The 25,034-nt window shown below is 32.9% G+C and overlaps 1 protein-coding gene across 1 annotated transcript in view; it reads right to left on the bottom strand.

Annotated features, from left to right (window-relative positions):
• Positions 1-6,475: 6,475 nt before the first annotated feature.
• Positions 6,476-25,034, bottom strand: part of Nrk (Nik related kinase) — a 119,652-nt gene continuing 101,093 nt past the window's right edge. The window contains exons 22-29 of the mRNA XM_026402891.2: positions 24,844-24,987; positions 21,717-21,875; positions 18,053-18,157; positions 16,340-16,482; positions 15,911-16,060; positions 13,036-13,195; positions 9,245-9,384; positions 6,476-6,571 (exon numbers count right to left, since the gene is read on the bottom strand). Of these exons, the coding sequence (XP_026258676.2) occupies positions 6,476-6,571; positions 9,245-9,384; positions 13,036-13,195; positions 15,911-16,060; positions 16,340-16,482; positions 18,053-18,157; positions 21,717-21,875; positions 24,844-24,987 (1,097 nt within the window). The remainder of the gene's footprint in view (positions 6,572-9,244; positions 9,385-13,035; positions 13,196-15,910; positions 16,061-16,339; positions 16,483-18,052; positions 18,158-21,716; positions 21,876-24,843; positions 24,988-25,034) is intronic.

Here is a 25,034-nt window from a genome sequence, read left to right on the forward strand (position 1 = left end):
GAGGGGGGAAAACATCAAACACTAAGGAGTAAATGGGGTTAGCTTGAAATGTGGGTTGACCAGACCCTTATGCACCATCTGCATGAGCTTCCTGAAGTTCCTTCTATCCCAGGGATGGGATGGGGTATGTTCTGCAAATGAATCCCCTATGCTAGTGGATAAATATGTTGCTATAGCCATCAGAATATAGCCTATTGAAGCCCATTGTCAAGTTAATAAACATGAAGCAGTTAGACTAAATCAGCATGGACTTTTAGATTATTAGGCCATGGTATAATCTTCCAAAACCAACCCAAACAAAGGAGTACTCTCCAAACCAATATAATTAATGAAAAATGCTTATGAGTTCTGAGGTCTATCTTACTGACCAATACCCAAAAAGCCAATGGCTTAGAAGAGCTCACTCAAGCTCCAAGCAGCTTAAGTTTTAAATGGCTTACTCAAGCCCAAAACAGCTCACTCAAGCCCAGAGGATGAATAGCTAGTACTCCAAAATGACCCATTGAAGGTCCAAAACTCAATTATTGTAAATAAAATCCTCAGTGTGTATTCCAATGGGACTGCCAACAATGTCCTGTTGACCATTACCAATAACATTATTTTCCTTACCAGTGAAGAAATTTTTAAGTAGCTGAAGCTGGAGCAGGAAGGAAAGGACAAACTCCCTGGGATTATCTCTGGGTAGCTGTGAGACCCTTCCTGTCTTTCCAGCTGCAGGTTCAGCTAGTTGTGAAAGTGTCTTAGCCCTGAGCTCTTTTCTCCTCAGAGATCTCTACAGGCCCAAGATATCTGCTCAAGGGTAGCGTTTTACTCCTAGAATGGCCTGCCAAAACTGTTATTGACTGACTCTCATACCACTCAGGAGGAAAAAGGCTAGGCTATAATGCTCACTGCTCCAGAAATATTTGGAGTCAAATTCATAGGAAAATGGTTTTTATTTAATCCCAGCTTTGAGGAAAGATAGGTGAAACTTAATTGTTTTAGTCTCTATCTTCAAGAAGCTCTGGGGAGGAGGGAGTCTTTTAAAAGGAGAAAGGGATTCATTAGGACAAAAGATAGGACTTCCACAAATTTTGCTTCCAGGTCCTTGGAACCTCAATATCATGTCAAAAGAAGCCAGGACTTCCTGGGCCTAGCATATCTATCTTCTAATTTCAGAAGTAGGTGGGGAGAGGCAAATTCAGTCAGTTTCATCAAGACTCTATTGTTGTATATAGTTTTGTAGACTTTTGGATAGATGGTCCCATTGGCATGGATTTTAATGACTACCTTCCCACCTGTTAAGTCAGACACTTTCAGGTGCTAGAAACATGCCCTTAGTTAAGGAGCACTCAGGATTTTTAATGGATTTACAATGTAAAATATTTGGATGAAAAGCATATTGAAAAACTTCGAAGATCCTTAAATATATGTCAGGATGCTACAACATAATGTGTTAATCTTGTGAAATAAATTACATTTGAACCAAATATTTGTATAAATCATCCAGTTGAATGGCTTGTTTTGTGCTATTTTTTATGCTACTAAACATGTTTGTCATTACTAAAGAGCCTTGAGTAATTACCATAGTAATTAGTATGTTACTTTTGTGTTCCTTTTAAAGATAAACAAATCAGATTTTAAAAGACACAATTTTATGTCCAGATCTTTATCTTAATTGTATATTCATGAGGTAAAATGTTTTTAAATCATCCACCATACTTTATGGTCCTTTGGTCACTAGAGTACAGATGATACTTTCATGAGACAAATAATGAATTTGTTCATTTTAAGTGGTTGTAAGTGAAGTAGCACAAAGGACAATCGAAGCAAAAAAAAAAAAGTCAGCTTAAGTCATGTTTTTATTGAAAACATCTGTATGTTAAGCACCAAATGAGGCACATTGATATATAGGATGGCAAAGCTACAAATTAAAATTAATCCCAATTCTGATTTTGGAGTTATCTACTGTTTCATTATGAACCAGATTCTGAAAATATAAGTCCATATAGAATTCATTTTTCTCCTTCTGGAACTTTTTTTAATTAGTTGACCAGGTTGTGAACTACATAAAAAATTACATGTGTCAATGCTTTATGAAGTATGTTTATTAGTTTCCATCATTCAGTTGAAAATAAAGATGTGTCACACTCAATGACTTTATTATCTTAAGGACCCTGTGTTCTATTATTAGCTTTAAGTGAGGGAGAAAGGCCCTGTATATGAAAAAAAGTGTAAGACTAGAAATTAGTGTTGGGAAAAGATTCAGTTAGTAGCTTTGCAGTATTGGAGCCTGTAAATCCACTGTTCTCTTTGTGAGTGATAAAGTTATTAACAGTTAATATTCTTCAATTCATCACCTACCCTGTCCCCATGGTTTGAGAAGGGGTTCCCAGGATAACACTCCCAGACTTAGTGCTTCACTCTGTAGAATCTAATTGTAATTTATGATAACACTTTTATCTTTGGTTCATAATACTGTCCTTTTAAGTAGCTGAAGTCAGTGGGCTCTATGTATAAAGTTGAATATATCAACTTGATTGTAAGAAGCATTTTGGATTTATCTTCGAAAAAGCCTGAACAAGCTTAATGTGTTCATGTAGCCAAACTCCTAATTGACTGGCTTCTTTTGGCAAATTAGGCCCATGCCCAACTGGAACTAAGAGGAAATTTTGATGAACCTCTCTCCAGAATGTCCTAAAATGACATGAAGTACATGGTACCCTGCTTTTCATGTATCACTGCTGAGACATCTCCTGAGAGAAGTACTGTTCCTCTGGTTCCAAAGGAAGGAAACAGCTTTACTGACAACCTGCCATGATGATGCCATCTTCTGTTTTCCATCATCAGCCTGCACTAAACTCTTTCATAAATGCTAAGAAAATATAAATATTTACTCCTTTATTCTGAATAAGTTCCTCCTCTTTTCCCTGTACTTGAAAATACTGGGGTAAGAATAGGAGGGAAGGGCTGGGATTGTAGCTCAGTGGTTGAGCACTTACTTCAAATGTATGAGGCACTGGGTTTGATCCTCAGCACCACATAAATAAATAAACAAATAAATAAATAAATAAATAAATAAATAGAATGAAGATATTGTGTATATCTACAACTAAAAAACTATTTACAAAAAAGAATAGGAGGGAAGCAGCATTAAAACTTGCCTGGGTTTCACCCATTTCATGTGAGTCTGTGTAAAGTCTCATGTATTTCGAAGAAATTTTATCCATTTCTAATTTCACTACTGTAGATAGAAAGATTTTTAATCAGATTAATATCTCCTTCTTCAGCCAGAATTCCTAATGCAATACTAGGCAGAACCTCTAACATCTTTTAATCAATGCATTATTACATAAAGAAATGAATATTCCTTCAAGGAATTTTAATTCCAAGGCATTCGACAAATATACTTCACTAATGACAAAAATCAATAATTTTGATAATTTTTATTTTTAGAAGTTGAACAATGATTTATTACAGAATTTCTGATTAAGCAATTACCATTCTCAAAAGATTTTTTGATATTTTTAGAGTATAGATTGAATACAAATTGAAATTGACACACTTATTGAAAACAAATTGAAGAGTACTTAAAATATCCCATTGAATGTGTGTAGCATTATTCCTCATTTTATAGTGTCTCAACTAAATGAATTTTGGCAGAAATTTTGGCAGGGATTAATTTGTTTCAAAATTAGTATTATGAAAAACATTAAACTTATGCATTCTATTATGTGTGTGTATGTGTGTGTATGTGTGTATGTGTGTATGTGTGTGTATGTGTGTGTATATGTGTGTGAATGTGTATGTGTGTGTATATGTGTATGTGTGTGTATGTATGTGTGTGTATGTTCTTGAGTGATTCTGCTTTGCTTCTTTTAACATCTTAATGATTATTCCTTTGTTTTGTTCTTCTGAGGATCTTACCTTATTTCAACTGACTCAACTACTCAGATTTTATCAGCCCTATTCATCCAACATTTTCTAGATTTTCCATATTTCTAATTATACCTTTTATTTTGAACAAGGGCTTTAATGAAAAAATTAATCTCACTAAAATAAAACCACACTGTATCACTACTGCTGCTCACAACCTGCCAGAACTTTCATGCTTCAAACCACAGGGCTGGGAAAATTGGCTTACAGAAGTCCCCTTCCATATCTCTGTGATGGGCTGGGTTTCTAGTACTGCTGCTACAATAGTAAAGCACAGATATAATTTCTTCTATCTGTTACAAAATATAGTGACTATGAAATTTCACTTCCCCTTCACTTTCTTCTTTCAGCTGGCAAAGGATATGGAAATTCCAGACCGGTTTACATCAAAATTGGAAATATCCATCACCTATGAACTGCTTCAAATATTTTCAGTCCTTTCTGTTTGGCTACCTAACATTTGAATCCCTCCCCTTCTTGATGTATGCCCAGCTTCCTTTCTTCCATGATACCTTATCCATTAAAGCTCAGTTACACATTACAATCCCTCTTATGTGGATACTTTGGGGTGACTTTGTAGATGCCATTCATTATTGTGTGTATATATACTAGAATAACTACCACAGAATACAAATGGGAGTTGAATTCCTAAGATAGATTTTAATGTATTACTGCCTTAAACTATGATTTTAAGATAAAACTTATTAAGCTTAACACTGAGTAAATATAATGAAGAAAAAATGAATTACTTAAAATACTTTTTTCTACATACTACCTAAATGAGAAAATCTTGAAATTCAAACATAGCAAGCTCCATTTGCTCAGCGATGAGGTACTTGCACAAAGTTCCCCCATGGCCTTTTGGTGTACAAATTTAAAATAAAGAAGACTATTTCTAAGGAAATGATTTGACATAAAAGTTTGTTTTCTTTTTAAAACTATTTCATTTAAAAAAGTCATTTGAGTTGTAAACACTCAAGGATAAGCCAGTTTTAGGATCACATTATTGTATCACAGTAACAGAAATGTGAATCACATTTATTACTTTAATTCATGGATTTAGGTTCTCCTAAATTCTTAACATTGAGCTACTACACTCTTGATAGAAATTGTTAGGAAAATCCAAATCTTCATTTCTGGCAGTAAAGTGCCAAGAAATGATGTGCTATGATGAAATCACACAGTCAGCTGCTTCTTATTTTGGTAAACCAGGTAGTTTGAAAATTATTATCCCACTAGCACTGTCTTCAGATTTTAGAACAGAGCTAGAGGAATTATTAATGAGGTATACTTTGTGGTAGTTCTGTTGCTTCTCTATTGCTCCAGAACTAACCATGTTATTGAGGATGGATATGCAGAAATTATGCTTTTCACCAGGTAGTAGTAACCATAGGTGACCAAACATCACCTATTTATGGCGTCTATATGTGAGTGATGGGCTAGCATGACTTTCACTACTCTAATTTTGCAGAATTAGGTATATGAAGAAGGTTATATTTTTTTCAAACCTTTTCATTACTTACAACATTAAGTCATTACATATGGAATTATCACTGAAATAATTTCAAATGAATTTCTGATTTTATAGTAATATAATTTGAAAATTTAAGTATTAGCAGTTGAAAATTTTGTTGTTTTGTTTTTATTTTGCCTACTAAATGAAGGGAAATTTTTATTCTGAGATTTGGTAAATATTTGGTGTTGTCTGATGGTCCTACCATTGTGTAGTTAATAATTTTGAAAAAGTCAGCCAATCTTGGGGATAAAATTTGACGCCTAAAGTATTAAAAAAAAAAAAAAAAAAAAAAAAAAAAACAAGAAACTCTTTCTACAGTACATGTGTATTGGAGTTCAGTCCTGCATTCAGGCTTACAAGTGTATTATTTGGTGGTGTGTAAAAACAGCTATTGCACCTCTTTGGGAATTGTGAGGAAAGCATCTGAGGCTTTATTTCATTCTTACTGTAGGGACAAAACCAGTTTAACATGAGTGAAAAGAACATAGCCGGTCTCTAACTGCGGGCTTAATTGTGAGAAAATGGGTGAGTTTCCTTTCTTTATTGCTATAATTTTCTCTGGGCATGCAGGTTGTTCAACCTTAGTCTGTGTTATAAAATTTTCACTACAATTTTTATTTCACAATCTGACCTTTTTTTATATGATAAGAAAAATTATATGTAGTTTGTTTTATTTTTCTGAGAACTTGTTCAGGGCCAATGCTGCTTGTAATCTAACTTATGACAGGTTTCTTTACTCCTTGTTGTAAATATGAATACAGATACTGTCCAAAGTGTCCTAAGAGTTTGTTTGAATTCACAGTAACAAAAGTTACAAAGTTTGTGCAAAAGATATTGTACACCACTGGAGTACATAGAGCTTGCTATAGTTAATTTTATATGTAAAGCTACATTCCCATTAAACTATTCTGAGCTACATTAAAAGTTTCTGATTTAATTTTTCTCTAACAATAAAACTGAATGCTCATTTTAATCTCTAAAATCTGAAGATGCAATTGCATATATGTGATGTTTATAAATGTTGTAATAAATCACTGGAACCTTTTAAACACCATAATTGCTTTGGAGCTCTTCAAGTTTTCCGAGGGTCATAAAGTAAACACGGCTGTGGCGGTTGCGCAGGGTAGAGGTAAAGAACAGCTTTAAAAGAAAGAGAAAAACACTATCAATAGATATTTAATATATTTAACCAGATATTCCATAAACAAAAGTGTGAAGTATTAGTATATAGCTATAATTTCAATTTATCTGCATATGGTAATTAAAATATTAAGCCAAGGGGCTGGGGTTTTAGCTCAGTGGTAGAGTGCTCAGCTAGCATATGTGAGGCACTGGGTTTAATCCTCAGCACCACATTAAAAAATGTGTATTACAAAATACATAAACAAAGGTATTGTGTCCATCTACAACTAAAAAAATTTTATAAAAATATTAAGTCAAACTGTTATTTAAAATAGGTTTTCCTTCAACCAAGAATAAAAATTTAAATTAGTTTGGAGGAAAGCATTTGACAAACTTAAAAATAACCTTCCCTATAGTCCATAAAATTGCAATTTATAGTTTAAATAAAATATTTTTGTAGGTGAGATTCATATGCTAATGTTCTTGAGTTTTGATTTTCTTACTTTAAAAATCTATTTTTATTCAAGTTGGCATTTCTTTCAATAAAAGGAAAATTGTTCTGATGTTATTCTATCATTGCTTCTGGTGTTTAAGAACCAATGAAAATTTCTGCTTCCTGCAATTTTCCATTTCATTGAAATATAGTGAGACCAATAGATTGATATGATGAGTTAAACAAAATGGCTTAGAGAGGGGCATGATGGGTAAACATGGACTGTTCCTCAGAACAGAACATGGGCATAAATATCAAACACACATCCACTTGTTAGGACTAAGATTTTTGACATTCATATTGGATAAATACTTAGGAGAATCTGAGACATAATAATAATGATGAAGATAAGGTACACTAGCTACTTAACATATTTTATGTGCCAGATATTCTTGTGAGATGCTTACTAAGTACACATTTTGTGAATTTTCACACTTATTACCAAAGCAATTATTAATATTCCTATTTTGGAGATGAAGGAAACTAAGGCTCAGAAAGATCAAACTCCTCAGGTTCTCATACCTAGTTAACTGGCAGAACCAGGACTGCATTGTAGGTCTATATGGCCTCTAACACTGGTTCTTGCCATTACATCATTTTACATTGAAAATCAACATCCTTCCTTAATTTGCTCTGCTTTACTCTAGTTGTTCTGATATTAACTTGAAACCTCTACAATGTCTTTTAAATAGGAACGTTTCTTATTCTTATTAGGATTATTTCTTCACACTATTATTTCCCATAATATGTAGAAATGGTAATGATTTCATGCAATGTATTTTTCCACCTAGCTATTTGAAATAATTGTTGAAATTAATCAAATTACAGAAGTAATTGCCGAATTTTGATTTTATTTTCCTTGTCTGCAAAACAGACTTCATAATAGATACTTGTGAATATAAATTGATAACTTTTACATTACCAAGCATAAAAAAGATATCATGTAATTAGGTGTGTTGAAAACAAAAAAACTTTTTTCTTCTTCTATTATTGGATTATATTGAAAGTTGTAAAAGACTTATTTACCCCTGCCCCACTGGAAAAAACAAAACAAAACAAAACAAAACAAAACAAAACAAAAATGCGGGGCTGTGAATGTGGCTCAAGCGGTAGCACGCTCGCCTGGCATGTGTGTGGCCCGGGTTCGATCCTCAGCACCACAAACAAACAAAGATGTTGCGTCCGCTGAAAACTAAAATAAATAAATAAATATTAAAATTCTCTCTCGCTCTTTAAAAAAATGCTGGCAAAGATGTGGAGAAAAAAGAACTCTCATATACTATTGGTGAGGAAGTAAGTTAGTACATCCTTTGGAGAACAATGAAGAGGTTTCTAAAAAAAAAAATAGATCTATCATACAACCTAGCTATTCCACTTTTGGATATAAACCCAAAAGAAATGAAATCATTACAATAAAGAGATACTTGCATGCCCATATTTATTGCAGAACTATTCACAATAGCTTGGGAATCAGCCTCAGTATCCATCAATTGATGAATGGATAAAGATTATGTGGTACATAAACACAATGGAAAATTATTTGGCCATAAAAATGAAATTCTATCATTTGCATCAAAAATGAATGGAACTGGAAAAAATTATGTTAAGTGAAATAATCCAGGCACAGAAAGGCAAGCACTACATGTTTTTTCTCACATGTGGAAGCTAAGAAAAGTTGTCCTGAATGTAGAATAATGATTAATAGAAGTTGGGAAGAGTGTGGGGAGTGGTAGATAAATGGAGGTTGGGCTAAATTGGTTCACAGTGTATGCATGTGTTGAAATAGTACACTAAACCACATCAATATGTACAATTAATACACATTAACCAAAAACAAAATACAAAAACATTTTGAAAAGACAGATTTGCTCAAACATTTTTTGTTTAAAAATACTATTTAAATATAAATATGTAAATGACTATGAATCAAAGATAATTAATTTTTCCCAAACCAAAAAATGGATAAATTTTTTATAAGACAGAACTAGAAATTCTCACTTTTTTTTGAAAATAGGTCATTTTGAAACAGAATTTTATTATCTACCAAATTTATGTTTCTACTGGAAAAGAGAAAAATTGTTTCTTTTATCAATATTATCCCAATTAAAAATACATAACAGAATGTATACAACAAAAATTTCTTTAGTTAATTTCAATGATTGCTGTAATTTTGCTCTAACTGAAGAGTATTAACATACCTTGTCACCTCGGGTACACAGAAATCTCAGTTTCTTGATTGATCTGCGTTTCAGCTCATTTTCCAGAGCCCTTGATTGCAAAGAACGCGCTTCAATGGCCTTTTGGCCCCATCCTGTGGTTCGCTGGGAACACTCAAAAGCTAAAATACAAATAAGAATATCAGAAAATCACAAAATCTTTTTGTCAGTGATAGAAAATTAAAATCACAATCAATATTTGATTATTTTGCTTCATTACTACAGTTCAGGTTAACCCATCCCTTTTCCCCCTTCTTCTATGATTTGGCCATTTTGCTGTTCAACAGTGTTTTCAAGCTAGCTATTTTAAGGCACCATCGTGACCAACACTGAATTACTAGATCTCTATTAATTCTTGTATTCATTTTCTCTAAGACCACAGAAAAAGTCAAGGATTAATTCTACCCTCTTTGTAGAAATCCAAGTCTATTCACTGCTATTCTTTAATAGTCTAAGTGGCTAATAAGAATTTCTAATAAGGGTTCATGTTTGTGCTCGCATGACACACATGGAAACTTAATTCCTAAAAATTAAAAGTGTTAAAATGATTTGTTCAAATAATTACTTTGGCAACCTTAATATAATTGAATAAGTTACCATGTTATAAGCATAACCAATGCTAATTTGACACTGTTAAGGCTTTTTCCTGCTCGAGAAATTTTTATTAAGATCTTAACTATTTTAGCCCTGTTTTATAATACTTTGTGACAATATAGATTATGACAAAAATTGCCTTAAAGCAGAAAACTTAATTATGTAGATAACCACACAGTCATCTGGTGTTGTATGGTATTTTGTGGTACTGGGAGCAGCAAAATCATTAAATGTTTAAATTTCAAGATGCTATTCTTTATATATTTTGTAGGGAAAATTCCATAACTAAATTAAATCATGACATTTAAAATAATATCAAGATTTGTAACTCAAGTGAAAATAGTCTAGAAAACACAAAATAAAGCAATTTCATTTTTATATTAGTATGATTTATATCAGAATTAATTAATTTGACTTTATAATTTTTTTCTGTTTTGAAGGGAATAAATTCTGCTTGATATGAGTATAGGTCTTTTAATTTTTCTCTTATCTTTCAAAGTTTCTAAGATGACTTTGTTTAAACCCAAATTTACCTGACCTATATATGTATACATTAAATATACATAAAAGAACTCATGAAGAAAATTTTGAACTTTTATAAAAAAGACTTTTTTTTAAAATCAAGGATGGAAACCAGGGGCAAAACACTGAGCTACATCCTCAGCCCTTTTAATACTTTATTTAAAAAATTGAGACAGGGTCTCCCTAAGTTACTTAGGGCCTTGCTAAGTTGCTGAGGCTGGCCTCAAACTTGAGATCATCCTGCCTCAGCATCCCAAGTTGCTGGGGCTATAGGCATGTGCCACAGTGTTCTGCAAAAATGACTTTCACATGCAGTGTGAGCAAAGAATCCCTCAAATAAAATTATCAAACATTTATTATCTTCTGCCCCCTTTAATATTGCAATTCAAACTAATTTTGTTTATAAAATTGACATTAAAGTTATAATTAAATTGCTGTTATATTTTGATTCAGAAAGTATCTGGCCTGCAGGAACTTTGTAAGTCTTATTTCAGACTGGAATTAAAACCACTCCAGATTATAGAGAAGAAACAAGTGACCTGAGCAATGGGAATAACTAATAGATTTTTTTTTTTTTACCCATGTAACTACTTCATTAAAAAAGGGTATTTGGGGGGCTGAGGTTGTGGCTCAGTAGTAGAGCACTCTCCTAGCATATGTGAGGTGCTGGGTTCGATCCTCAGCACCACATAAAAATAAAAACAAATAAAAAAAATAAAGGTATTGTGTCCAACTACAATCAATCAACCGATCAATCAATAAATGGCATTTTTTGTCAACAATCACATACAGAACACAACTTTCTGAACTTAATGCACAGGCTACTTGCTGATTCCAAGTATACAGCTAATTTCTATCTTAATACTGAAACACATAAGTCTGCCACTTAAACAAACTACTAAGCTAGTTTGCTTTCTGAAATAGAACTTACTCAGTGATTTGAAAGTGGTAACACTTAGTAAAACTTTCTGTAATTGTTATGTTTCTGCATATTTGTTTGAAAATGTAAATCAATGATCTTATTGATCTCATTGCTAAAGGCATTTATCACATGAAAATGTAAAATTTATATGCAGGAAATCTGGATCTGGGCAAGTTTTAAAAAGCAAAGCAATTGTTTTTAGACAGAAAAATAGAATAATTGATTTCCTTAATATCAGTGTTGTGATATAATATACTCTCAATATATCCTTAATACTTAAACCAAAATATAAGGTGTCTATAGCACTATGATTTACTTTACATGTAGATGTCTTTCAAATTCTATACCTTAAGATGACTTTTTGGTTTAGGTGAAAAATTTTTCTGACTAAGTATAAGACCTATACAAGATGACTTTTCAAGATCTCTTTTACTGTTGTGATTGTCCAGTGGCATAAATATAGGCATATCTTGAGTTTCCAAATTTAAACTGAATTACCTTATTCCAATTTCTAACATATTGATCACAAAAGTATTACTATAAAGGTTATAGCATGATTAATTTTTTTTTTACTTTCTTTTGCCTGAGACCTGTCAATTATACTGTAAGCATTTATCTCTGTCAATTAAAATGGTTTTATATCCTCTGTGAATTCTTACCTTGCTGAGGAAAATGGAGCATGTTTTCAGGACAATCCTGAACCATGTATGCAAACAATAAAAGATTCTGCAGATGCAATGCAAAGTGCCATCTTGCCATAGGAAAACAATGTCCATTATAAACAGTTCTTTCAAACTGATCCTTAAAGCCACTGCAGGATAATTTTCAGCAATTTTTTTGAGATTTCAGAGGTTTAAGGCTTCTATCTGGATAAAGTACCTTTTTCTCTCTCAATCTCTCTCTCCTTTCTCTGTTCTTCTCTACACACACACACACACACCTTCCTTCTTCCTTTATTTGGTTCATTAAACTCCTCTTTCCTTTGGGAATAGTTATTCTCCATTTAATCATTCTACCCTCTCTAATATTTTTACTTTGCATTCTGGTCTCTATCTGGAATCATTTGTATAGTCACCATGCCTCAGAAATATGAATAAGAATCTCAAATTATTTGGATTTCTCAGTCTTGTAGTAAGTCGTTCACTGGCTAGGAAGAAAAAATGTCCTGGTTTAAAGAAGATTCAAAAGGTTGTTACCTCTATGTTGCCATCTGGGTGGTACCTAATAGGTATCAAGGTCAGATATATTGTTTTTTTCTAAATGATGTGATTCTTCACAGGCACATCACTCACTAAAGGTAACACTACTGACTATATAAAAGAGAAATATTTGGCTCTTCTTTGACTGGAATCTTCCTAAGATAAAGGTAAGCCCCCAAATCCTTGTGACAGAAAGAAGCATTGTCAATGTCTGTGTAAAGATTGCAAGCAAAGGGAGTTTAAGCAAAATTACAGATTATTGTGGAGGGAATTAGTTTCTATTTCAATTATACAACTGTTTCAAATGAACCACTCAGAAAACCTAAATTAGTCTCTTTTTGGTATTCTTAATGAATGTGCTAAGCATATCACGAAAAATTGCTTCATTTTACTAAGGGAATACATGTGCAGGATTCCAAATTAACACTATGTACCTTGAGAATATAATAATTCAGGAAATCTTCACTTAGGACACATTTTTATCCTTGAAAAACTTATTTGGTATCATATGAAATGATAATCAATTGTATACATACCAACAGAGGACGGTATGTCTTTCCACACTTCAAGGATCTTCTTGAAGAGTTGTTCATTTGCTTCCACAGAGAGAGCTTCAGCGTTGAAGGTGAGCATCATGCCAATTCCCAAGGAATCAGGTAAAATGATGATATTCTGTGGTATAATGAGTTCCAAGGGCTGGAATTATGTTCCATAAAAATTTATATGTTCAACATTTTACCTCTACTATTGTAAGTGAAGCAGCTTGGCTGAGCAATAAAGACCAAAGAGATTCAAAGTGTAGGAAGGAAGGTAACAAAAGAGCTGCTTTTCTTATGTCATAGTGTGATCACTATTTAATATTCTCCTTTTTATTTAGGAGAAAGAATGGTTTGAAAAAAGAAGAGATACATTTCCTAATACAGAAAAATTGCTTTAAATTACACAAAGTATAATGTAAAAAACATTAGACAAGAGACTTGGATTCAAGTTTCATTTCAGAAATAATTTGATGAATACTTTGATAATGAATGTGTCAACCAAGTAATGAGTACACAATCTTTGGTTGTCAGTAAAATTTGTTAAAATAAAAATAGAAAATAAACCTAAAAATAGTTTGAGCTTAACACACTTTTAAGGGGCAACTTTATATTCATCATAGCTTGAAATATAATAGTCATAATGCTTTGCAAAAAATGTAGAATTTCTTATCAAATTTTCATAATCTTAAAAATCTATTGAATACACAGATTCAGAGATGTATTAGGTAGCATAAGAGGAAATACTAAGAAATATCTAAGTACTTCCAAATTTCATGATGCATAAAATGTGACAAAATCGTCTTAAACTACAGATATTCCCTGATAATAAACAATTGTGTTCTTCTATTGTTTCTCCAAATTAGAAGGTAAAAGAAAAAAAAAGATCAAAAACTATACTTGCCAAACCCAGCGTACTCAGACCAAGGGCTTGAGGCCATGTCTCAGCAACAACAATCCTTAAAACTAAAATGGGGATCCAGAGGCGAAAAGCAATTTTAATACGTTCCCTGGGCACTTGCATGAGCAATTGAATCAGAAAAGAGATGAATGAAGAGAATAAAAGAAAATTGCAAGAAAGAAATTTGTCTCAGTAAAATCTGTAAACAATAAAACTGGACTGCTGCAAATCCAAACAGACTCTGAGGTTATTATCTTCTTTCTGAAGTAACCAGATATTCTGTAGCACACGTGGCTCCCTTGAAGCATTATAGGTTTTATAATCTAGAACTCTTGAAAAGTTATTATTTTTAGTACATTCTGTTTCAGAAGACACCCCTTGTCTCCCTTCGAGTCAGCTTTCTTTTAATGGGTCAAGATACTAGGGCATTCTTCTAAAAATATTTTTGAATATATATAAGGTATCCTAATTAGGTCAGAACATGACTTTTAAAAATGCATCATTTCTCATTGTAGCTTCCACAGTAATTAATAGTAATTAATGAATTTATTCAAAAATGAAATATTTGTGTTTATTAGTCAGGTGAAACACTGAGTTAAACTTCTTGAATGACTTTTCAAATAAATATAAACTTGGACCAGTGCTGCAACGTTCAATATTGCCCTGTATTCTAAATAAATTCTCTTTGACACACATAAAAAGTAAGATGCTGAAGGCTATAAAAATGTAATATAATATCCACAATATATAAAAGAATAATATAATATTCATATCAAAATTATTTTGACCTTATATATAAGTGGTTCACATTATAAGCATGGTAAGTTGCATATAATCATAGAAAATAATTGGTGATCAGCTAATTATTATTAATATAACCAAAATCCTTTAAAAAGTATACATTAATGTACTGACAATTGATCCATGTAATTTATTACAGAGATATGAGATGATTCTGAAGGCTATTCAAAAATATCACATCTATACTAATTTAATAGTGTGTACAATTTTTTCCAGGAATGTTTACACCATGCTAAGCTGTTATGATTTTAATTGTTAATAAATGGGAATTAAAAAAATAGTTGATGCAAAAAAAGGTGATACAGGCTTTCCTTTTAAATATAATTTTCAACAGGAAAATCAGCATTGCCACCATCAAATTTTAGACAAAGAATTGTGTTTTGTATGGTGTGCATATAGGGGTATTATATTATATTTAAGTTTTTTATGTAAATTATGTGAGTATATTTTAAAAACTATTCATATTTTAGGTGCTGCACCATATTTTCACTACTTAAGAGTTTAGGTACATTTGCTTTTGTAATGCTGAACCCTTTGATCAGAAATTAAAAGTGTAAGTGGTATGATAAAACAACATTTTATGATAATTTACTATGTACCACTGTTAAAGTAATGCAATAAAAGATTCCATGATACTGTCATTGCATTTTTAAAAATCTATTAATATATTGTGGGGTACAGAAGGACTAAAGCAAGGACTTCAAACTCAAATACCTCTTAGGGCTAATTATTATAAATATGGAAACACATATAGATAGAGATTGTAGAGCATATATCCTATCTAAATGCTCTATAATCTCTATCTAAAAAGGGGCAAGTATAAATCAGTTCAAGTTGACAGTGAACAGTTAGCAACATGGGCCTGAGGTTTCCAGGTATTCCAGTTTATCAATAGAAGTACAGATTTTAGTTGTAAACTTTACTTATTAAAAAATAAGCCAGGCGATAGACAAACAAAATATTTCTGCAGAATAGACTCAGCTATCTGGACTCAGAAGTCATCAGTGATGTTTGTTTAAGTGTGACCACTTTATAGAAATCTATACTTAAACATTTTAGGTCTCCATTCAAGTATAGATATTGTTACTCACATGTTTGAACCTTTCAGTTTTGATGGTTGTAAAAATTCAGTGTTATACAATAATATCTAGGGATCTGAGAGTAGTATCTTACATTATTTGGCAGGGTCACATCAGACATAACTTCAGATTCTGCATCAATGATGTGATATCCATCTGCTGAGCTGAAGAAAATCTTTAGTGTTTTCTCAGAACCAATAGCCAGGTCAACTGTCACTGGCTTATGACCAAGAGTTGGAAATACCTGAAAATATAAAACCAAATATGGCCAAAAGGCATTCGAACTAAGGTAAAAATTTCCCCACTCTTTTCCAGGTTTGTAGGTTTATAAAACCCAGGTTAATTTTCAAAATTGCATATTGTATTTAAAGACCTATGTATTAGAACTTTTCTTAGGTCTGTTACAACAACAAAGACAAATATATTTAGGTTCTAAATATTGTTTCCCTTCAAATATCAAAATGCTAATGATTGTAAGAGCCTCATATGCCCCTGCACTGTTTGCTGTCTTCAAGTTTCTTGCCTTGAGCTTCAGCAAATGAAGGAGCTCATCTGGTCTCTTAAACCGGTTTGCTGGATCAGCTGCCTGTATTTTTGCCAGTATTCGTATATAGGCTTCATAGGACATGTAGTCTCCTTCGGAGTCTGCTGATTGATCAATGCATACTTGATAAGGAATGAAAAAGGCCAGAAATGTTAACCTACTATAGACTGGGTGTAACCTAGGCTCTATGGTTTCTAATCCAAGGAAACAAAAGGCCAAACAGGATTCATTGCCATGATCAGGTCACCATGGAGGACTGAGCATCACAGGATTCACCATACTGTAGTCATGAGTTGGAATTCAAGAACTGGAGTGAGGACTTGGACAGGAACTGTGTATGAGGCTATACAGATTGTTGATACTTATCTCTTTTGTTTTCCATTTCATACCAGGTAGCTCTGACCAATCAGCAGACACCCAAGAACAAACCCATATCCAAACACTGACAGCAGGGCCAAAGCCCAATTTAGGAAGATTAGTCAGGGATGTGATTTGTCAGGACACACCCAGACTATCTATGTAGTAAACTATGCTCTTTTATTAAAAAAGAAAAGAAAAACAGTTATGTGATGTTTTGGTCTACAAAACAGACCATGTAAACAGATCCTATTCTAAGATACAAAAGTACTATGTGAATACCTTACTGAGGTCTTTCAGGATGCATGCATATCAGCACTTTGTAAAAATCCATCTATGGACCAACTAGTTCAATAGTGACTGGAACATTTGCTAAAAATATAGATTGACAGGCCCTACTCCAGACCTGAAATTTAGCCTGGGGTTGAGTCTGAGATCTAAATGTCTAACAAATTCTCCAGGCAATTCTGATGCATATCCAGGTTAAGAGGCATTTGACTTGATAGAACACTGTCATTCCATTAATCAGCCCTCATTATAACGGAGTATATACAAAATAATCTTATTTGAGTGAAATTCTGTAGCATTGTAATTAAGTTACATACAGTACTCAGTTTATGTGATGTGATTAAAAAAAATCACCAGCATCTTGTTTGGAATAGTAAATGATTCCCTTCCTTGGCTGATCCATAATAACCATAATAAAAATGAAAAAATGAATAAGCCTAACCACTAATATGTCTTACAATAGTTTAGAGAGAAATGTACTTAGAGTTCCAGTTTGGAAGGAATGAAGACCCACCCATTTCCTACATAACCCCACCTATTGTAGGTATGGTAACTGGAGCAAAGTTTTTCTCTTCTCTCCTTCTTCTTCCAATGGTGTTCCTCCTTCGACCATCTTCACATAATTTCTCACCTTCCCTCTACTCCCCCACCCAACTAAAGAGAAAACAGGGATTTTCTCAGATTCAAGTCATTTGGTGTAGCATCTGAGGCCTATATTTGGGCATCTATAAGCAGAGGTCTTCATGTTGACTACAGGAATTGGGAGTGAGAAGCTGGTGTGGAGGTCCTGTGAAGACAGGGGTAAGGGATTTCCCTCACATTCTCACTTGCTGTGGTGCCTGTGGATTATCTAAGAAAGGGTTAAATGATAATTATTGATATGATACATTCCAACTGTAAAAGAATGGTATATATATATATATATATATATATATATATATATATATATATATATATATATCTTATATGCATTCCAAAATATTGTGCTTTTTAAAACAACTTCTTCTCAAAAGAACAATGTCATGATCCAAAGGAAAACGAGATCACTTACTTTAATAGCAGTGCTTTCATCAAAGGACTTTGGTGCCCATGCATAAAGATGAATTGATGATTTCAAAGCAATTGCAATGTATGTTGTTTCTTCATGTTGGACTACAATAATAAAATAAAATAAATAACAATGCCACAGAATAAACAAGAACATTCAAGTGGTTTTGTTATTGAAAATGTAATAACCACTTAGTAAGTGCACAAAGGGTATAATTTTAGAAAAATCTACTTGGTTACAATTTAATGTCCCCAAATGTAATTAGATTACTATCTATTTTTATGGAGTTTCTGCATTAGCTTTCAAGAAAATTCTAAATTATCCACTGAAAGCTACAGAACACTGATGAAAGAAATTATGGACCAAAAAAATGGAAAAACTTTCCATGTTCATGGTAGACTTAATATTGTTAAGACAGCAACACTATCCAACAAAATCTCTATAGAGTCAATGAAATTGCTAAAATCCCAATGCCCCTTTTTTATTAGAAATGATTATTTTCACATGAAATTGTAAGAGGTTCCGAGTAACTAAAACAATCTGTAAAATCAAATTTGGAAGGCATACATTTTCTGATTTCAAACAATTTCATTCACAAAACCCTAAAAAATACTTGAGACTCAATCAAATCAAGTAGGTGAAAGTCCTCTATAATGAAAACTATAGAATACCAGAAAAAGAAATTGAAGATGACCTTGGAAGATAGAGACTACATATGTTTTTGAGTAGGCATAATTAGTATTGTCAAAATGGTCATGCTACCAAAAACAATCTGTAGATTCAATGCAATTCCAATATAAATGCCATAACATTTCTAACAGAACTAGAAAATAAAGTCCTAAAATTTATATGGAAGAATAAAAGATCCAGAATAGTCAAAACTATCCTGAGCAATAAGAGTGATGCTGTAGGTATCACACTACCTGATCTCAAATTATACTACAGAGCTATAGTAACAAAAGCAGAATGGTATTGGATAAAACCAAACACGAAGACCAATGAAATAGAATAGAAGACTCAGAGATAAATCCACATAAGTACATTCACCTGATCCTTGATAAAAGTGCCAAAAACATACATTGAAGAAAAGTTAGCCTTTTTAACAAATTGTGCTATGGAAACTTGATATCCCTATATAGAAGAATGAAACTAGATCAACTGATGAATGGATAACAAAAGGTCAAAAGATGATATATCTGTACAAAGCAATACTATACATGTGTAAAGAGGAATGAAGTGAATAATTAATAATCATTTTAAATTGATACATTTCATAGTATATAAATTATTCAACAGGACCATAAACATCATATGGATGTATATGCTTGCTCTCAACCCTTCTGATTCTCATGGAATATGTTTTATTGATAGATTCATACTTTATGTTAAACCCCTCTTCCTTGGTTATATTATGTTTGGGATATGTGGTATTCCCCAAAACCTCATGTGTGAGACAATGCAAGAAATGAGTGAATTGGTTAGATTATGAGAGTTGTGGATTAATCCTCTTGAATGGATTCACTGAGTGGTAAAATCTGGCAGGTAGGTTATAGGCTGGAGGAGGTAGGTCACTGGGGGAATGCCTTTGTAGTGTATATTTTGTCCCAGATGAGCAGAACTCTCTCTTCTTCCTGCCTATATTGTCCTGAGATGCTTTCCTCTGCCATGCCCTTCTTCCATGGTGTTCTGGTTCACCTCAGGCCCAGAGCAATAGAGTAGGCTCACTATGGAAAAACCTCTGAAACTTTGAGCCAAAACAAACTTTTCCTCTTCTCTGTTGTTTCTGTCAGGTCTTTTGGTCACAGTGACAATAAAGCTGACTAAAACTGCTGGAATATTGATTAGTTTTTTTTTTCTCTCTCTCTCCTCTCCACTTTTTCTCTGAGTCTAGCTTACTCTTTTTTTTTTCTCTTTTGGTACTAGGGATTGAACTCCAGGGCACTTGACCACTGAGCTACATCGCTAGCCCTATTTTCTATATTATTTAGAGACAGGGTCTCACTGAAATGCTTAGGACCTCGCTAAATTGCTGAGGCTGGCTTTGAACTCATGATCCTTCTGCCTCAGCCTCCTGAGTCACTGAAATTACAGGCATGTGCCACCACACCCAGCTGGCTTACTCTTTCATTTTCTTTTTTTATCATTCCTAAACAGGTCAAAGAAATATGATTAATAAACCAACAACAATGGGCTAGGGTTGTGGCTCAGTGGTAGAGCACTTGCCTAGCATATGTGAGGCACTGGGTTAGATCCTCAGTACCACATATAAATAAGTAACTAAAATAAAGGTATTGGGTCCATGTACAAATAAAAATATTTTTAAAAGCCACCAACAAGTATTCTTGGTTAAGCAATACCTTCCTATCAATTTTATATGGAGAAATAATTGGTGCCCCTCCATTATTTTATAAATCTTGGAAGGCTATGAAAATACCACTAACTATGATTGATCCAGTGCTGTACTCCTATATGAAGCTGCTACCAGTCTACCTGTCAATGAGTCACATGGTTTACTATTATTATTCTGAGTTCTAGGGTGAAATGGAAGGGGGTCAGCCAGGAAAATTGGACTTAACTAGTCCAGACCTGAAGAACACTGATTTACTAGATGGCTACCTTTATAATCATGTCTTACTGAGATTTAAAAAAAATTACAAATTAATTGGAAGTAGTTCTGCAATATAAACTCCTATCTAGGGATAACTTTCACTTCTGGGGATAGCAAATTTATATCATATGACTGAAGGAAAGCAGTGATAACAACTAGAAGAAAGTAGGGCATGTATTTAATCCTTTAGTTATCTAGGTCCTCAGTTTCCCTTTTAATTGATGTACGTACATATGTGGACATATTTGAAACATATCCTGGGAAAGCCACTTTATACTCAGAGCAACAATGGTCAGTCCGAACAGAAATATCTTGTTGCAATACATATAATGCGATTTGAGCTATCACCCACCCATGCTACCAGTTCACCTGATGGGGTAATCAGTGCTGAGGAAAAGAAGATAAAGAAGGCTGATAGTAAAGGGGATTTGCTTCAGAAATGAACCAGAATGGGATGATATTACTTAGCAGTTGTTTACAGCTGAAATCAGGGTTCTGAGACCTTAGAGTTGCTACTCCATTTCATAGTGGATGCTTGTGAAGAGATTGAGGATATGAAAACATTCTCTAACCAAATTGAAAACACTGATTATACTCATGAGTTCTGACAGTGGGAGCAAGAGTCAGCAAGTCTTAGAAGATTATTTTTCTGACTCATCATAAAATTTCCTAGTCAGTATTAAGAGGAATTCTATTTTATTCCCATTTCAAAGAAATAACCCACATGAATCTCTGCACATTGTAGAAGATACATCAAGAATTTATATAGTTGAAGCTATAGATAGGCAGGGAAAAAATCAGATTAACTGGAATATTCAGGTTGAATGGGAAGGAAATAAAGATGAGGAAGTAAATCAAATTTAACTTCAATTGCTATTTTAGTTGGTCATAATTTTCTTATTAATAGCCAAGATTGTAGCAGAAAAGACCTGGAGGATGTCTCAATGAAATTCACAAATTCTTTCCATTCTGTTTTGCCTTCCATGATTATGTACTTCACCAAATGAAAGGAAGCAAAATTTCAATAGGTATAGTAAATATGAAATGGGACATACGGACACTGAAGTGTTCACAACCAGTCAACTTATCAATAGCTTTGCAAGCTTCTTCTGTCTTCAGCATTTCTTCTTGTCTTTTTTTACTTTCTGGATCATTATTCAAAATCTTGTTTCTCAGCCAAGTCAAATGATACACCCGAAGTCTGTTCTTACGGCCTGATGGATAAGATACAGTAGTTCAATTAAATCTATACTTTTTTATATCTTAGAGGAATAAAAATTAAAGGTATTTTGCCTTTTAAAACAAATGTTTTCATGAAGGTAAAAAAGAACTTTTAACACACCACATAGTATCAGTGTCCCCTTCAGGATTTGGAAATGTGATAGCAAAGTCTTAGTTTATCAATTCCAACAGGTAGTTGAAGTGTCTACTAACTACCTCTAAGCCAGTCTAAAGTGACATCTAAAACATTTCTCTGGGACAGGTTATGGCTGCCACTAAGCAGGCAAAATAAAAATCATTCATTCATTAGAAACTTGGAGTTTTACAAAGTCATGATCCCTCTGGGGTTCAGAGAGCTAGAAGTTGTCCCTGATAACGTGTGTATATGAGAGGGATGTCTAAATATTGACTGTTTAGGCATTTAGTTCCATTAAGATAAATCTCTTTGAATTCTATCATTCTAGCATGCTTATAACAGAGTTGGATAATTTTATTGTTTTTAATCCAGTTTATATGTTTTATCATTTTTATTTCTAATGATTTAATATATTTTTAATTTTTTTGATTTATACAAAATATTTGTATATATTTATGAAGTACAATGTGATATTTTGATTTATGTATACATCAAGTAGTGATCAACTTGGGGTAATTAGCATAGCTATCAACTTAAACATCATTTTTTAATGGTGAGTACATTTAATTCTTCAAACTATTTTGACATATAAAATGCATTATTGATAATTACATTCATTCTGCTCTACCACAGTACAATAGAATTTAACTTTACTACCCATCATCCAATTATAACCATCAGACCCCTTGACCAACTTTTTCCCTTTCCCCCTATTTAACCCAGTCTCTGTTAACCACTATTATACATTTCACTTTTATGAGATCAACTTTTTAGGTTCTACTTAAGTGAGATAATGCCTTTAATATTAGTTTCCTAATTATAAATCCCAGCAAATTTTTACAATTAATTAAAAAACATGGCCCATTAAAATTACACATTTCTCTCCCTAAAAATGATTTTATTTCTAGTCATTTTTAAGGTTTATATGATATCCATTTTATTTATTTATTTATTTATTTATTTATTTGATTATTTATTTATTTAGTTTTAGTTGTGGGTGGAAACAACACCTTTATTTATTAAATTTATTTTTATGTGGTGCTGAGGATCAAACCAGTACCTCATATTTGCTAGGCAAGCGCTCTAGTATTGAGCTACATTCCCTGCCCTGGTTTATAATATTTCTAATCCCAACAATAGAATTCTTACGTATATGATTAATATGTTTTAAATAAAGTTTTTATAGTAGTATTAGGGTTCTATTCTTAAATGGTAAATTAAACTTTTGAGTATCTCTCAATACTTATAATCTTAGTACTATTGTAATTAAAAATAATACACATTAAAGAGAAGCTCAACCATTAAGGAGGGTACATTTGGGTTAGAGAATACTAGAACACTAAAAAGGGGGCTGGAGATGTGGCTCAAGCAGTAGCATGCTTGCCTGGCATGCACGGGCTGCTGGGTTCAATCCTCAGCACCACATAAAAAATAAAGATGTTGTGTCCACTGAAAATTAAAAATAAATAAATAAATATTAAAAAATTCTCTCTCTCTCTCTTTAAAAAAATAAAGAAAGAAATCTGTTCTCTAGATGTTTACTCTCTTAGGTACCCAGATGTAAAAAATATAAATATTGCTTCTGTAATCAAATAATTATAAATGAATGTTGACAAAAGTGACTTAAAAAAACATGAGTTCTGAGCATACCTATAAAGGATTTTCTACCCTAATTCAAATTAAATCAAATTGACTTTATTTAGAAATACACATAATCAATATGTGGCATGGCAATTTGCATACTAATATATATTTTACACACGTATTTATATTATAAAATACATAATTCAGATAAATACCCATGATTAGCATGAGCTTATTCTATAGTGAAACCTATTTCTTCAAATTTTCCTTTTTTTTGTCTGTCATCTTATGCCTATAGTCAAAATTAATGCTATTGCTTTTTTGATACCAGATCCTTTTTAGTAATCTTTTTATTTTATTTTATTTTTTGGTACTGGAAATTGAACTCAGGGGCACTTGGCTACTGAGCCACTGAGCCACATTCATAGTTTTTATTTTATTTTATTTTATTTTTTGATACTGGAAATTGAACTCAGGGGCACTTGGCCACTGAGCCACTGAGCCACATCTCTGGTGCTATTTTGTATTTTATTTAGAGACAGGGTTTCACTGAGTTGCTTAGCGCCTCACTTTTGCTGAGACTGGATTTGAACTCTCAATCCCCCTGTCTCAGCCTCCCGAGCCACTGGGATTATAGGCGTGTACCACCATGCCCAGCCTGTTTAGAAATCTTAATCACTATAACACCCATTTACTTGCTGTCTCATAGTCAAAGATTCAAGGTTTACCAAAACTAAGAAATCCAACTATTGTGTAGGGAAACTGGAGAGTTCTTTAAAAGGGAATCCATTGTTGTAACCAACCCTATCTTGGGCCTTTTTATAAGTTTGTGCTAGGGACAAACTTATTTAATACTCTATTATTTGTTCACTCTGTTCCTTGTTGCTTCTAACACATCAGAGAAAAGATATATGGTGGATCTTGATGTGATCAGGTGTGCATGAGTAGATGTGAATTACAGCTGTGAAGTTGTACGAGACTACTTTGTAAAGAACCTGCAAGGAAGCAAATAGTGTGAGTTTTCATATCAATAACCTAAATTAGGTGTGCTGCAATCAAAGGAAATTAGTTTCAGTTGTAAATAGATAAAAAAAATACAAGTAGGAGAATCTGGTGTCCCAATTAAAGGTTATATTTAAAGTGTTCTCTTATGAACACTTTCACCTGAGAAAGTCTTTAACCCAGTTTGCAGTCTAATTAATCTGCTTAATTATTCAGCCAATTTTAGTTCTTAAACAAACCAGAGATGGTAATCAGCAAATTGAGCGGCTCTACAACTTGAATCTGGCGAAATGGTCGTCGCTTTATAAGTTTAGTAATGTCTGCCTTTCCACTTCTGTCCATCAGATACAGATTAGATCGGGTTCCAAGAAGCAAATTGACTCCTGTTCAAGGATAAAATATATATATATATATATATATATACTATATT

The sequence above is a fragment of the Urocitellus parryii genome, chromosome X (genome assembly GCF_045843805.1).
Source record: "Urocitellus parryii isolate mUroPar1 chromosome X, mUroPar1.hap1, whole genome shotgun sequence".
Lineage (NCBI taxonomy): Eukaryota > Metazoa > Chordata > Mammalia > Rodentia > Sciuridae > Urocitellus > Urocitellus parryii.